The 15,104-nt window shown below is 43.9% G+C and overlaps 2 protein-coding genes across 4 annotated transcripts in view; one reads left to right on the top strand and one right to left on the bottom strand.

The window, feature by feature from the left end:
- HDGFL3 (HDGF like 3) overlaps positions 1–10,798 on the top strand; it is a 50,640-nt gene extending 39,842 nt beyond the window's left edge. The window contains exons 3-7 of one of the 2 annotated variants that reach the window (XM_050966675.1): positions 411–549; positions 2,122–2,280; positions 4,329–4,475; positions 7,819–7,871; positions 8,415–8,530. In XM_050966675.1, coding sequence (XP_050822632.1) covers positions 411–549; positions 2,122–2,280; positions 4,329–4,475; positions 7,819–7,833 — 460 coding nt within the window. In that variant the 3' untranslated portion in view covers positions 7,834–7,871; positions 8,415–8,530. Of the gene's footprint in view, positions 1–410; positions 550–2,121; positions 2,281–4,328; positions 4,476–7,818; positions 7,872–8,414; positions 8,531–9,423 lie in introns of those variants that run through there. The other variant, XM_050966676.1, reaches the window with a different exon arrangement.
- Positions 10,799–12,849: 2,051 nt separating this feature from the next.
- The window catches only part of TM6SF1 (transmembrane 6 superfamily member 1), a 33,014-nt gene continuing 30,759 nt past the window's right edge, over positions 12,850–15,104 (bottom strand). The window contains exons 10-11 of one of the 2 annotated variants that reach the window (XM_050966665.1): positions 13,799–13,932; positions 12,850–13,344 (exon numbers count right to left, since the gene is read on the bottom strand). In XM_050966665.1, coding sequence (XP_050822622.1) covers positions 13,074–13,344; positions 13,799–13,932 — 405 coding nt within the window. In that variant the 3' untranslated portion in view covers positions 12,850–13,073. Of the gene's footprint in view, positions 13,345–13,559; positions 13,933–15,104 lie in introns of those variants that run through there. The other variant, XM_050966664.1, reaches the window with a different exon arrangement.

The following is a 15,104-nucleotide window of genomic DNA, read 5'->3' as shown; positions in this document are numbered from 1 at the left end:
TGCCCGGCCAGGAGAAGCACCCCAAGGCCAGAGGGGAATCCCTCACCCGGCTGCAAGCGGACTGCAGCGCCACCTTTCACCCCTGTGCGAGCCGCCTTGACCGCCCTCCACACGTTCCCTGAGGCAGCCTTTCTTTTCTTTTCTTATTTTTTTTCTTTTCCCCTTTGGCAGTCCGGCAGGCAGTAGGGTTTTTTTCCCCCCCCTTCGGCAGGCAGTAGGGTTTTTTTTTTTTCCCCTTCGGCAGTCCAGCCACCCTTTTTTTTTTTTTTTTTTTGCTTGGGGCGGTAAAGCTAGAGCTGGCCCTGAATGCGATGAACAAAAGAATAGGAATCACATCTGCAATATGTGTTTAACTTGCAGGGAAAAAATTCTAACAATATTTTTTGAATGTCAATTTTGTTAAAATGCAGTGCATTCCTGGGGCCCAAAGACCTCTTCCCATATAAAGAATATAAAGATAAGTTTGGGAAGTCAAACAAACGAAAAGGATTTAACGAAGGACTGTGGGAAATAGAAAACAACCCTGGAGTCAAGTTTACTGGATACCAGGTAAATGACAGCTTCCCTTCCATTCCTCCTTATCTTACTTATATTCCTGTTGAGCGTGTCTTATCTGTATAACTACTGGGTAGCTGGTGCTAGAAGGCCGTGGTTTGGATAGTATTGAAGGGTTTCTGAGCTGGTGATGGGAATGTAACTGTATAACATAAAGAGAAGCATGATTCCATACTCTGTGACAAATGGGATCTTAATTATACAGCACAGCCCCTTGGTCTGTGCTGTAGTCTGGAAAAATCTGCAGCAGGTATAGGTGAATTAGAAAGTAGAGTGTGTTTATTGAATTCTATGTAAACATGAATATTTGGTGCCCAGTTCCTTTTGTTGTTTATTTTTATAGCACTGTGCTGCCCTCTAACTTCACAGTGGCCTGAGGATTTTTGCATTGACAGTGCATAACAGCATTATAGAAATTTGGGGAGGGGAAAAGGCAGAGCAAGAGGTTTTGATAGGAGCAGTGACTGCATTTAACAGTTGTCCCGATCATATGTTCTTCTTTGAGTGATTGCTCATGTGTATTCCACAATAGGTGTGTGTGCTCACCACCTGCACCGGTGTCACAAGCTTTTCCCCTAGCAGTACCCATAGGGGAGTTCCCCTAACGACCCCTGGAGTGGTGCCTCCATGGCGCTGCGCTCTCCCGCTACCCTCAGTTCCTTCTTGCTGCCAGTGAAGGTGCTTCAGAACGGCTCTGTTCCAGCTTTGCTGTAGCTTTTCCCCAGAACTCTTGTTTGTTCAGTGTATGTGACCTGTAGTTAGTACTTGATTAGTTTTAGTTTAGTTTAGTTGTGTGCCTGGGCTGGGCCATGTCTCGTGTCCTGGGTTTAAAGTCATGTGACACTTGTAGGCACCTGGTGCCAGTGAGTGATCCGCACGCAGACTGTCTACGCTGTTTGGGTGAAACTCATTTCAGCGATCGCTGGAAGACTTGCAGTCATTTAAACATCAGACCGAGAGAGAGAGAGACATTAGGCCCTGGGCTATCCTCACGGAGTTGGCATTGACCCTGCTCCGAGTCGGCACCGGACACCGCAGTGTCAATGCGCGGTGACCCCCAGGCACCATCTACTTGTCGGCACCGCTCCCCGTCCACGGGACACGCCAAGCAGGCTAAGACAAGGCCTTCTCCGCCGCGGCACCAGAGTAAATCTGGGGCAGAGACTAGACTCGTGTTGGGCAGTCCTCGATCCCCATCGGCCTCTAGGCCTCCGACTAAAGTCAAGTGGAGTAGCCAGGCCCAGTCGGAGCAGGCTTCCCCGGATGTCCGGATGCCCTCCACGTCGGACGCCCTACAGGCAGCCTGGGACATCATGTCCATGCTGGTACCAGAAGCACCACCAATGTTGGCCCCATGCTCCAGCGGCAAGCCATCGCTGGGATCTCTGCAGTCGCCCCCAGCTCAGTACTGGTTGTAAGATCAGACTAATTTATTCCTGAGTAAAATGATTAAAGTGCAAGCTCTCTCTTCTTAGGATCTCCCTGTGCAATATGGGACATGGCAAAAATTAATTATTTGGGAGGAGTTTTAGTTAATTATTATTATTATTATTTATTATTTCAAAGGCAATCCAGCAACAGAGCTCATCAGAAACTGAGGGAGAAGGAGGAAATACGGCTGATGCAAGCAGCGAGGAGGAAGGTGATCGGGTAGAAGAGGATGGAAAAGGCAAAAGAAAGAATGAAAAAGCAGGCTCAAAACGAAAAAAATCCTACTCTTCGAAGGTGATCCAGGAGCTTTTCCATTGTCACTTGTGCATTGTACTGGCAGTGTAGCCCTGCAGTGTCTAGATTTCTGTTCCAAAATAGTGGGGTTTATTGAACTAGAGAGGAGAGTTGGTCTAGAGGTTAGGGCTCTGTCCTGGTATTTGGGAGACCTGGATTCAATTTCCTGCTCTGCCTCAGACTTATTGTATAACTTTGGGCAAGTCACTTGGTCTCTCTGCATCTCACCTCCCCATCTGTAAAATGGGGTTAATAACATTTCCCTACCTCACAGGGGTGCTGGGAGGATAAACGCATTAAAGTTTGCCAGGGACTCAGGCACTGTGGCAATGGGAGTCACGTAAGTAGTTGAGATCCCATTATTCATTTTCATATTTCTGTCTGTCTGTCAGCACAGCAGGACCGGTGTATTATTCAGTGGGGGAGATTGTCAGCTGGTTTAAATCAGCACAGCTCCATGGAAGCCAACAGAGCAATACCAGTTTACACCAGCTGTGGATCTGCCCCTACATATTTTACACACTTCCTGGATTGTCATTTTTATTAGATCAGAGAAATTGGTGGTGGTGAAGGGAAGCTGGATGCTTGGCAGCTGTGTAGTGGACATTTCAGGCATTGGCAGCTGAGTTGGGACTGAGGCAGCTGGGTTTGTGGGACAAGCACATTTAAATAAGGTAAATATAAATAAGGATAAAGGTGAGGGAAACATTTAACAAGGTCAACATTTGAATTGTCGTTTTCAGTTTTCAGAACTAGCTCTGCACTGGGATGAATGAGGCAGTTCACCCTTTTCTGAGCTCTTATTTTAAGCTGTCTGCAAACTCTGCTTTGATTTAAACTCAGTTCACATTTCAAGGTTATTTTCACAACCATAAGAACTAGAAACATAGGGCCGTATCATGCCACCGGTTTTTAGCAGAGCTCCGAGGGAGTTAAAAATCGAAAACACAATATGGCCCATATTTTTCTTTTAATGAAATCTTGGGTTGTGTAGTATGACTCTGCAACAACGGGTGGATTCCACAACAAAAATCTGTGACTGTAGAATTGTGGAATACATTGGCACTGATTATAATCGTGTGTATGATGAAACTGCCAGAACAGGCATGTTTTGATTAATGTACTCTCAAGAACAGCTCAAGATGGCTTTGCTCTTCTTCTTTTTTTTAAAAAATCTGGTTTAATCATGAGCCTGATCTGAAGTCCACTGAAATCGAGGGAAAGAATCTCCTATAAGAATTAATGCTTGATTTATTTTGTCTTATTAATCTGACCTCTTACAACGTCACTGAAAAATATTCCATTAATTATTTGGGGGCTAGTTTCAGATTTGCTGAGCATTGCTTTAGAGATGGGCTAGGACCTGAACAAAAACCTTAGATTTTAGCACTCAGGGACTTGTAGATTTAAAAAAAAAAATCCATAAAAATATCTCCCCCTCCCCCAAGGTGTGTGTTTCACTTTAGAAATTCAGGTCTTGTCCACCCCCTTTTTTTTCTGGAAGATTCTGGATGAATGGAGAATTAGTGGGATGGTGGCTTAAAGCCACGATCTATCCCTTTGTGCTGGAGAATTGCATAATCTAAAGGGAAGAGGAAAGATGTATTGGTTCCATATGGCTTTAATGTTAATATATTAAAACTGGCAGCACTAAGAAAGTGTGGAAAGCAGCTCTGTCAATTCTGCTCTCGTTTTTCACCTCTGTGTTTAACCAAAACTTTTGTCAGTCTGGCACCATCATTTCATTAAGTAACCAAACCTACAGATGACACTTCTCCTGTTACCGTCTCTACCTCTGATTAGCAGTGCTACCCACCTATGTCAGCTGTTAATTTCTCCTCTTGTTTCATCGGTTGCCGTAACTCTGAACGCTGAAACCAACCTATGCTTTCCACCCCCATTGACTGTATCTAGGAAGAGCTTCAAACAGGGGCCCATGAACTAGGACAAGAAGAATGGACTCGCATGCGCATTGTGAAACACAAGCTGCATCTTTCTTGCTCTGAAGTTTGGTTTTTGTTTGTTAACTGTATTGTTGATCTGTTTAGAAATCCTCCAAGCAGTCACGGAAATCTCCCGGAGATGAAGATGATAAGGACTGCAAAGAGGAAGAAAATAAGAGCAGCTCTGATGCGGGAGACGCAGGCAATGACACAAGAAACACTTCTTCAGATTTGCAGAAAACCAGTGAAGGGGTAATCTTCCGTTCCCATTCCCTTTGTGTGCAGTTTGTTACCACAGATCTCAGGCTCAGCGGTGAAGTGCACCTTGTGCAGAGGCCTATGCACACTGCATAAGTCCTGCTCAACTCCTGCTTTGAGGGTGTAAGTGGCGTTGGCCCTGCACAGGGATGGATTTCAACTTATATGAGTGAGTGAGCCTTAGCAAACACTGTGGGCATGATTTTGCCTCTCACTGACCCCAGCATAAATCAGGAATAGCTCCAGAGAAGTCGCACTGATACAAAACTGAGTGAGAGCAGAATCAGGACCTGTTCTCTCATGTGATTTACACCTACATAATTCTGCCAGTTTCTTTGGAACTGCTTCTGATTCATGCAGGCGTAAGTCAGAGGAGAATCAGGCCGTGTGCATGCAGGCCCCTGGGCTAGTCCTGCTCTGGGTTTCACTATGCTGAAGGGAGCACATAATGGCATTGTGCCTTGGAGCAGCAGGGCAGCTGACACAAAAAAGTAACCTATACATCCCTCACAAGACATAATAAAACTTAAACTGGAAGGGACCTTGAAAGGTCATCAAGTCCAGCCCCCTGCCTTCACTAGCAGGACCAAGTACTGATTTTGCCCCAGATCCCTAAGTGGCCCCCTCAAGGATTGAGCTCACAACCCTGAGTTTAGCAGGCCAGTGCCCAAACCACTGAGCTATCCCTCTCCCCACATACACATGCTTTATCCACATACACTTGTGCCCACTGTACTCCCTGGCATTGTTACTACAAGCCTAGCAACTGACAGGGAGAGTGTTGGTCAGAAGAACGGATGTGTCTCGATGTGTTTATATCATATCCTGGCCTGTCCAAATGGGCGAACAGCAGCCACCTTTAAAAAAAATTACTCCTGCTCTGTATTGTCCTACGCTGTTCACAGTGCGCAGGTAACAGGCCTGGTTGTGGGGAATGATGCAGTGGGACACCACACACTCAAATGTATCTTCTGACCTCCCCCTTCAGAGTTCTTTACTGTGTGGGGTTTGTCATGGTTATACCCCTTTAACCACTGGGCATGCTCTGTCGCTTGCATACGGATCCCTAAGTCAGCACTGACCGCAGGGGTGATGATTGGTGCAAAGTGTATGCCAAATGCTTGGGTCAGACTCCCAGACACATACTTGTGGGAGGAACATGGCAGTAGGCTACATCCCATGTTCAGAATATGGTCGGAAGATGCTACCATGCATGGAGTCTTGCCTGCTCGTAGTAATAAGACCAGATGAATTTTCAGATTTCAGGATTGGGTACCTAGTCCTTCTTGGTCAGGGTTGAAATACTTAATGACCAGTTTCAGTGAGTAACTATGGTATAAAATGTGTGAGAGAGATAACTACATGGAGGTAGGAGTGGGATGGAATCCACCACCCTAACCTACACACAGGAGAGGCGCAGATTGCAGCACTTCCAATCCCTGTGCTAGAATAGAGTCCACAATCTCAGCACACCTCCTCCATGGGGATTTTCAAGCACTGTAATCACTCACTCACAGCTCTGTCCCCAGGCCACTAAAGACACTGCTACTCCACGGTTTCTGAGGGACTGATAAAGAGCACTGGGGGCATGGCGTCCCCAGTCATGCTTACTTAGTGGCAGCCGACCTCATATGTAGTGGAACCACTGTGGTTCTGCTGTGCTAAGGGACTTCTGTGCCTCTGTACACTGAGTAAATTTCACCCTCAGTTCTCCTCAGGATTTCTCTTTGGAGCTTTCCAGTGGCTCTTAAAGTTCTGTTTCAAGTCTTCATCTCTTGATGTCTTCAGATCAAGACTGGATGCCTTTCTAGAAGATGTACTTTAGTCAAACACAAGTTACGGAGCTCAAGGCAAGGGAACTGATATATCATAGACCAAAGAATTTCACCCAGAGGTGACACTAGCTGACCTAATGGTCTGGCCTTAAAATCTGTGAAAGAACATGTGAATAGTAATGCGCAACTTGAACAGAGTGGGCCTGCTCCTCTTCTGACTTACCCCAATGCAGCTGTCTTTACCACAGGAACTTAAACCTGGTTTATGTGGGGAGGAAAATCAAGCTCAGTGGGCTTATCTGGTCATAAGAAGGTGCCAGGAACATAATACAGTAATATACCTTAAGCTGCTCTTTCCATCTCAGGGAAACTCAGGGTCCTGTGCAAGACTGGAATTAAAAAATTAATTGTTTGTTACAGTTTTCAGTGTGGACAAGATGCTGACTTTGGCACCTCTGTACATAACAAACGGCCTCTTTAATGCTTCTCTCTGGAATGTGGTTAGTCAGCTCCACCATTTTGGATCCAGGATCCCTGCCTAGCCTCAACACTTCCCATGCCTTGGAAGGCCATGGAAACCTGCTAGAATGGTGGCAGGCCTAAAAACATCCATATCAATTTAACTGCAGCACTGCCCAGGGGAGGAGAGCTCTTGCAGATGAGACCCCATGTCTCTGGTGCTCCCAGCATGCGTCCTCCTGTGGCCAGGCATGAGTAACCCAGAGGACACAGACTGCTTTTCGTCTTAATAATAGCAAAGTAGTCACTCCATTTATATAGTGCCTGGATGCTTTTCCAGTGTGCTGAAGGCACCTCTCCCATCTTCAAAGGGGACAGGGTTTATCTTTTAATCATCATTGCTTTGCCTGAGAGGTAGGAGATCAACATGTGCCTTTGGATCATAGTGCCCTTTAAAAACCTTCGCCATCTGACTGATCCTTGTTTAGCCAGAGAAACACCACCCTGATATTAGAACATAAGCCAGGCTTGCTGGCTATCACACCAGCCCAGAGGTTCAGCTCCTCTTGTTGGCTTGCTGCTAAATTCATACTAGCTTCCTAGCTATTCCCAGAGTCCTCTGGCTCCGCTCCCTGGCTGCTGATGTTAGCATGGCTGTCTCTCCAAAATGGTACCCCAGAATAACTGCATCTTGTACCTGAACCTCAAATGTCTATTGGCTAATATGGATCTTAACAGAGCTTCTATAAGCTAGCAGCCACGGAGACTGCTTGCCCATTGGATAGAGAGTCCTTTGCTTTTAAATACTCAGCTGCGTACCTATGCTTAGGCTTCCTCAAAATACCTTCAACCCACCACTGCCCCTTCAGTTCAACCCCATTGGCACATTATCCTTGGCAAGAGCAAAGCCTTCACACTATGGTGGGATAGCGTTGTATATTTACGTAACGTTTTTATTGTCGGGACTGACTGGTGCAGCCCCCGCCTCCCTTGTTAATGCGGGAGAACGACATGTCAGTAGGGATTTGTAGTAAAAGGCAACCGGGATTTGGTTGACTAATCGGTCTGTAATTGTTTTAACGGGTGTCTGCACCTCCCTGCAGAAGGAAGCACAATAGCAGTGAGAGCATCTCCAGGCAAAGGCTCCGAAGCACCTGTAAGTATAACCTTAGCGAGCGATGCATAAACAGGAGAGAGAAGAGAGTTAGTGTGGGAGCTTTGCAAAGCATCATTGCCCTGGGAACTGGATGGGGCAGGGCCATGGAGGACATTGTGCATGCGGTCTGGGATGTATTTTGTAACATCCGCTACCATGGATAGGGGACAGAAGTCAGGAACAAAAGCACAGACCTTTACTAATTAGATTGGTATTTCAGAGTGCCAAGGAGCCGTGGTCACAGACCTGGCCCTCACCGTGCTAGCTGTTGTATAAACCCAGAATGAAAAGACAGTCCCTATCCCAGAAAGCCATAAGCAGCTACAGGCCACAACCGGACTGGGGGCCGATTGTGCTAGTGAGCTCCCTTAGCTGGCAGCAGGAGTCAGCTGAACCGCTTGGGTCAGAGAGACTCGCTCACCCACAGCCATGGTGTGATTGATGAATAACACTGCCGCAGGGGGTTGTACAGGGCGAGAGCTCAGGAAGGGAGCTGCTAGTGCTACAGTGTTAAAATGTTTTCTTTCTCCCATTCTCTTCCAGATCCTGTGTAAAATGAAAACCGCACTATTACCTGTGGATTCACCCTCTGTCCCCCTTATGCCTGATGATGTTTTTTTTTGGAATGAACAAAAACAAATATATTGTTGATTGCTTCACGTTGACTGTGTGTGGTGTGGTTCTTTCTGTCAGTAATTTGTGGGTGGGTGGATAGGCCAGGTCCAAATCCTATCTTGACAAGTGATTTCTAGAACAGTCCCCAAAGGGAAACCCCAGCTGAGCATCTTCTGTGAGAGAGACAAAAATTAATGGATCCCTGTGAGGTAGGTAGGTATCACTAACTCCATTTTACATGGAGAAACTGAGACATGAAGACAAGAGACTTGCCATTACTACACAGAAAGGGACGGCTTATGCTCCTATTAATGTTAATGGGTGCAAGAGCTGGCCTTGACTCAATAGTAACATGGGATTTTCTTCTTCCTATGTTTTTCATCCCACAGAGAGCTCGAAGCCAGGCTGTATCTTCAGCAATAACATACACATCCTCAGTTTTTGTATTTCTTTCATTGTGGGCAAGTGTTCATTTCCTTGAGCAGAACACACAGCCATTTCTAGTTACTTCTTGCAAGGCCCAGGAGCTCCTGTGGACAGAGCAGTGATCTAACCTTTGCGTGATGCATATCAAGGGTTTGATGAAACAGAAAACTACAGAACTTGGTTGTGTTTGGTGTATCCTGCACCTTTCATAATGAAATTATGGGGTGGGATGACAAAATCTACCAACATGAATGGAACAAAGCATTTTATTTGAATAAAGCTAAATGCTCAAGCCAGGTTCTTTAATATTTTGTGACAGTGTGTGTTTATGATGCAACACAAACTGTTCCCTTAAAAAAAAAAAAACAAAAAAAACATCCATTGCAATGTACCATGAAGTTAGTGTAGTTGTACCTCTGAAATGTAAAGATAAGGCATTCATTTGAATCTTGTTCTCTACAGCTTGATGCGTTAGATCTTACATTACATACTATTTTTTTCTCTCTTTCAGACTTAACCAACATAATGACTGCTGCACATGAAGGGAAAACACAAGAAGGTTATGTGTTTGGTTGTCTAATATTCTTGGATTTGATATGAGTCAGCACATCTATTCATTGGTATCATCAACAGCATCCCAGTTTGTATGCACATTATTCACATTCCTATCTGTTGTGTTTGCAGAAATGACATTTTACTTTTTTTCTAAGGGATATCTTTTGATTTTCATATTATTTGGTTGCATGGAGTTGCCCTTTTCCAGTGACTGAGGTTTATGGAGACGTTGCAGAGTTGTACATGTGGTAGAAGCCTTTTCTAAAGAGAAAAGGCAGAAACTCCAAATTAAATAGTTCAAAATCTGCATTTTTGTAAAACAAGCAAACCTTAGGAATTAGTCCCCTACGTACAAGACCACAAGAATCTATTCCACCTACAAACAACTTTAAATTACACTGTATCCACCTTTTCTTGTTTTTTTGATCCGTTTACAAAATGAAAGAAAAATTCTTCTTCAGCTGAGATCATTGCAAAGGTCAATACTGAAATAAAATATCTTTCCTTATTAGAAGTACCTAGCTAGTTATACTCGTTAATATTTCTCAAAATCACGATGTAATGTACACTATCTGGCTTAGTACCTATATGTGGAGTTAGTGAAAGTCTTTTTGTGTTTCTTTAGATTAATACAAGGATTTTTTCCAATGCCAACACAATTTAAGCTCGTTCATTTGGATGCTTTCCATTTCTAAGCTTATTGTGATACAGAAACCCTATGAAACCAAACCAAAACATCAAATTTTCAGTATTGAAAGGCTTAAAAAAAGGATCCTGTCATTCTTCTGTTTTTGGTTTTTGTTTTTATGTTTTTAATTTTGGAAATAGACCTAGACTAGGAAGTAAGCATTCCAAAACCATTATTCTGTGTACATTATTGTTGCTATTGTGATAATAGAGAATTTTATTTATTTTTATGCCAGCTTTTATTGTGAAAACATATTTAGTCTGGTTTTATCAATCCTTGTTATGCTTGTCCTTGGAACATCTTTTGCGTATTCAAGGTTTGTAGTTGACAAGTTTACTGTAAAAAACAAAACAAAAAAACAAACAAAAAAACAAAAACAAAAAATGTATTGTTTTTACAGAATAAATTTATTGGAATGTGTATTGGGAGTAAGGTTTGAGGTTGTAAGCAACTAAGTTAGCGTCATATTTGGCTTCATACGTGTAATAATGTGAGGTATTAATGTAACTCAAGTATTAAAGCAAAACATTCTGTTAACACTGAGTTGACAATAATAGATACAAGTCCAGGTGAGAATTTTTTTTTCTGTACAGTGCTTTTTTTTTCTGGATAACAGGAGGTCATTAAATTCACCTTGACCATATTCAAAGTTTCTTTGAAAGCACTAGAGGAAACATTGGGGGCGTGATACCTGTTTGTGAGATGGTATATCCTACGATGGCTGAACAGCTCTTTTTTTGTTTTCTTGGGGGGAATGTGCTGGGATGGAGTGGACCTGAATTCAGATTTATAAGGGAGGACTCCACACCCTGGAAGGTTTGGGTTCTGGAGGAAATAAATGTTATGAGCTCCTTTCTGCCAGTCAAACATTGACTGAACATAGGCGCCGACTTCCCCGCTTTCCTTTGGGTGCTCAACTCCACCTTCCCACGGCCCTACCCCCACTCCATCTCTTCCATGAGACCCTGCCCCCATTCCAACACCTTTCCCAAAGTCTCTGCCCCAACTCCACCCCCTCCCTACCCCTATTCCAACTCCTTCCCCAAATCCCTACCCTGGCCCCACCTCTTCTCCACCTCCTCCCCTGAGTGCACCACATTCCCACTCCTCCCCCTTCCTCCTGGAGCGTGCTAACGCCACCAAACAGCTGTACATCCCAAGTGGGACACACTGGGAGGTAGGCAGAGGAGCAGGGATGCTGCGCGCTCAGGGGCAGAGGGGGAGGTGGGGTGGGAGGTCTGGGGAGCTTGGCTGCCGGTAGGTGCAGAGCACCCACTAATTTTTCCCTATGAGTGATCTAGCCCTAGAGCACCCACGGAGTCGGTGCCTGTGTGACTGACGTGCTACGGTAGAGGCAAAGTGGCTGGGGTAATATCTTTCATTGGACCAACTTCTGTTGATGAAAGAGGCAAGCTCTGAAGCTCCACAGAGCTTCTCCCCCATCTTGTCTCTCTCATACCTTGGGACCAACACAGCTACAACAACACTGCAACCAACACATACTCTGGGAGTCTTGAATCCTGCCCTTTTGGCTAGAGTTGTAAAACACAGATGCCCTCTTCTGACCACGGCTGTGAACTTCCCCTCAGGGTTTGACATTCTCCTGTTAAAGTACGAATCTCTTCCTGTTTTCCAAGTCCCCCTGTATAGGTTGAAACATGCACATGGATGACCTCACACTGTGTTTAGACTATAAAAAAGAAAAAAGAACCCTCCAAATTGAGAACTTCTAAAATACCCAAGTATGAAATGTTTCCAATGAAGTTTATCCTCTATTTTCATCCATAAATGAGACAGAATTGTACTATTTTTAGTATAAAGATATTCAGATGTAATAGAAATACTTCTAACTGCAAATAGAAACACAAGCCCCACCAGCCAAGGCCTTACTAAATTCTGTAGTAGCTGTTGCTTGTTTATGGCAACATATCAGTAGCAAAAGCAGCTGTGTAGAAAAGAATCAGGAGGTAGCCGGGTTAGTCTGTATCCACAAAAACAACAAGGAGTCCGGTAGCACCTTAAAGACTAACAGATGTATTTGGGCATAAGCTTTTGTGGGTAAAAAAACCTCACTTATGCATCTACAGAAGTGAGGGGTTTTTACCCACGAAAGCTTATGCTCAAATACATCTGTTAGTCTTTAAGGTGCCACCGGACTCTTTGTTGTTTTTGTGTAGAGAAGTTTTTCCGTTCTGAAAACACCTGGAAATGGTTATGGCCTGGATTTTCCAAAGAGCTGAGCCCTCTGACCCCGCCCCCCTCACCAATGCAGTTAAGCATGTGCTTAACGTTAAGCATGTGAACAGTCCTGTCAATTTCAATGATTAAGCATGTGCATACATGCTTTGCTGGATGAGACCTGGAGAGCACTGAGCAGGACTGAACGCTTAAACAGCATTTCCACAACCACATGATTTGCCTTTCACATGTAGAGAGTCTTCTTCAAAAGATTTCTCAGGGTTTTTAACAGGGCTGACCTGCAAGAAATACTTTTTGATCAATAAAACGTACGTAACCATGTTATGTATGTTAATGGTTCATACTTCAAAATATTAACCAAAACAATCCACCCTAGTTTTATGAGTTAGTAATGCTGAAACAATCCAGTCTGTTACTCCTGAGGGAATTCTGTGCCAACACATTAAAAATTCTGTAAATTTTATTTGTTAAAATAATACTATATAATCATGCCAGTTTCAATTATTTTGGTAATTTATTTCAAAATACCGGTCAGCAAGTATGTCTGTAACAGGAGTAAAGAATTAAAAAAAACCCTATGACAACCTGGTTCCTGTTACTCTGCCCCCTTCCCCCAGAGCCCAACTGGGGGGCCAAATACTCACACCCCCTGCTCCCTCTCCAAAGCCCAGCCATGCCTCCCCAGCCCAGACACTCACACCCCCTCTCCCTCCCAAAGGCTAGCCGTGGGCCCCCCCAGCCCAGACACTCACACCCTCTACCCCCCAGAGCCCAGGGATCCAGAGGGAGAAACAGTCTGATGCTGGGTCCTGGTCTTGCACGGAGTTTCTTGCGTGCAGCCACTTCTTTCTTTCAGGGCATGCTGGGAATTGCAGCTGCTGGGAACCCTCCAGTTCCCTCCCTCTCCCCCAGCCTTGTCTTCTATTTGCAAGCTGGGCTCTGTCCGGTCCAGTGGACCCTAGTGACGGCCAACAGCTCTGCAGCCCATTTCTGTGGGGAAGAAAGGAAATTCTGCACGTACAACATTAATTTCTGCAAAATTCTGCATTGCTCAGAATTCCCCCAGAAGTAGTCTGTGCAGGCAGAGCATTGAAATAATTATCACTTAACTCCATGTGGTATTAATAAAAAAACTCAAACCGCTTACTTACTCAAGAATAGCTTTAAAAATTATCTCCATGACAGAGTAAAAGCAAAATGTTGAGAAGTGTTAACTGAAGGCAGTTGCCTTTATTTTCTGTCTTTACAGTAATGACACACAAAGTGGACTGAGCAATCTTACACATTTTTGATAAACCACATATCATTTGGAGTCTATAAGAGAGTCCAGTTACCACAAAAACCAATTATATACATAGCAAAATAGAAGAGGTGAAAGCAATCTTTCTATTGCGCTTTTTCTTCTTCTTCTGCTTTCATAAAAAACTCTGGTTTGTTGACACACCTATAAGCCAGCAGTTGGGGAAGGATTCCATACACTATGTTCAGTACTAGAAAATAGAATTTTGCCTCATCAGGGACTCTGTAGATGTAAGGTGTTCGAGCATGAAGAGAAGCACCAATATGGGAAAACTGAGCCTGTGGCAGATATATATATATAAAAGAATGGGTAAGCATGATGTACATTTTGGAATGACAGTATAATCTACATTACTATATTCACATGCACACATTACCAATCACATTTTTTTGAGCAACCCACTTTATGCCTGAAGCCCAATTCTCCATCATTTTTTAGGACTGCAGTATAAAATACTCTCTGATCTGACATCATTCTTGCCTTGATATAATACAAATAAATGGTACCTCCTATGTGATAGTAGCAGCTGTATTTTGTGAACAAATTCAGTAGTCTCTGCCAGTCTCCCATATGTCTTAGGTCCTATTCATATAGCAGGGGCTGCTGATGTGAACCCATCCAAAGTGTCAGTGAAGTCCTCATGGACACAGGTCTGCACTAATAGATCCCAGTGCTGTATCAAGCCTATAGATTTTGCCTCACACCCATAGGAATCAATGGTAATATTGCTGCTGACACCAAGATGTGCGGGATCTGACCCTTAGTGTATATAAAAAGTAGTTTTCCTATTTTCCTAGAAAATAGGAAAACTAAGGAGCTAATTAAGTCTCACTAAAATATGTTTTGGCCCAATCCTGCACACCTGACTTTGGTAAAACTGCTGTTGACTTTTGTAGGAGTTCTGCAAAATTGGGCCCAAAAGGGCTACTTAGCTGGGAGTTGTTGGAGTAAAGCTTAAATATACAGCTACGGTTCTATCCAGAGGAGAGCTCACTGCACTGAAACATATTTTTAGCATAAACAAACATTTATAGAGAGAAGCAATAGAGAAGCACTCAGGATAGTTGCTGTCTTTTGTCTCCATCTGTTAGCTATATCAAGCAACAACTCATTTAGATTAACTATCGTCTGCCCAAATTGATGGTTTGGCAGCAGGAGGAACTGGGGACGATAAACATCAGCTTGATTTTGAGGGGACAGTGGGGGAAAGGCACACCGGAACTTCATGTAGTATTAAACTATGGGCCAAACTCTGCTCTCTGCTGGTGTCAGTAGGAGTTATCCAGGAGTCCCAAAGCAGAGAATTTTGCCTTTGGCTAACAAAGTAGAAAGGCGCAAGATGCATACAGTCTATCTGCTTGTTCCAATACACCATCTTCTGCAAGGAGGTTACCTAGAGAGTATGCATTAAAACAGAAAAGGAACTAGTGGTTTCAGTATGTTTAACCAC

Source organism: Gopherus flavomarginatus, chromosome 9, assembly GCF_025201925.1.
Source record: "Gopherus flavomarginatus isolate rGopFla2 chromosome 9, rGopFla2.mat.asm, whole genome shotgun sequence".
In the NCBI taxonomy this organism is placed as follows: domain Eukaryota; kingdom Metazoa; phylum Chordata; order Testudines; family Testudinidae; genus Gopherus; species Gopherus flavomarginatus.
The sequence above is the reverse complement of the archived record's forward strand: the minus strand, read 5'-3'. Positions and strand labels throughout refer to the sequence as shown.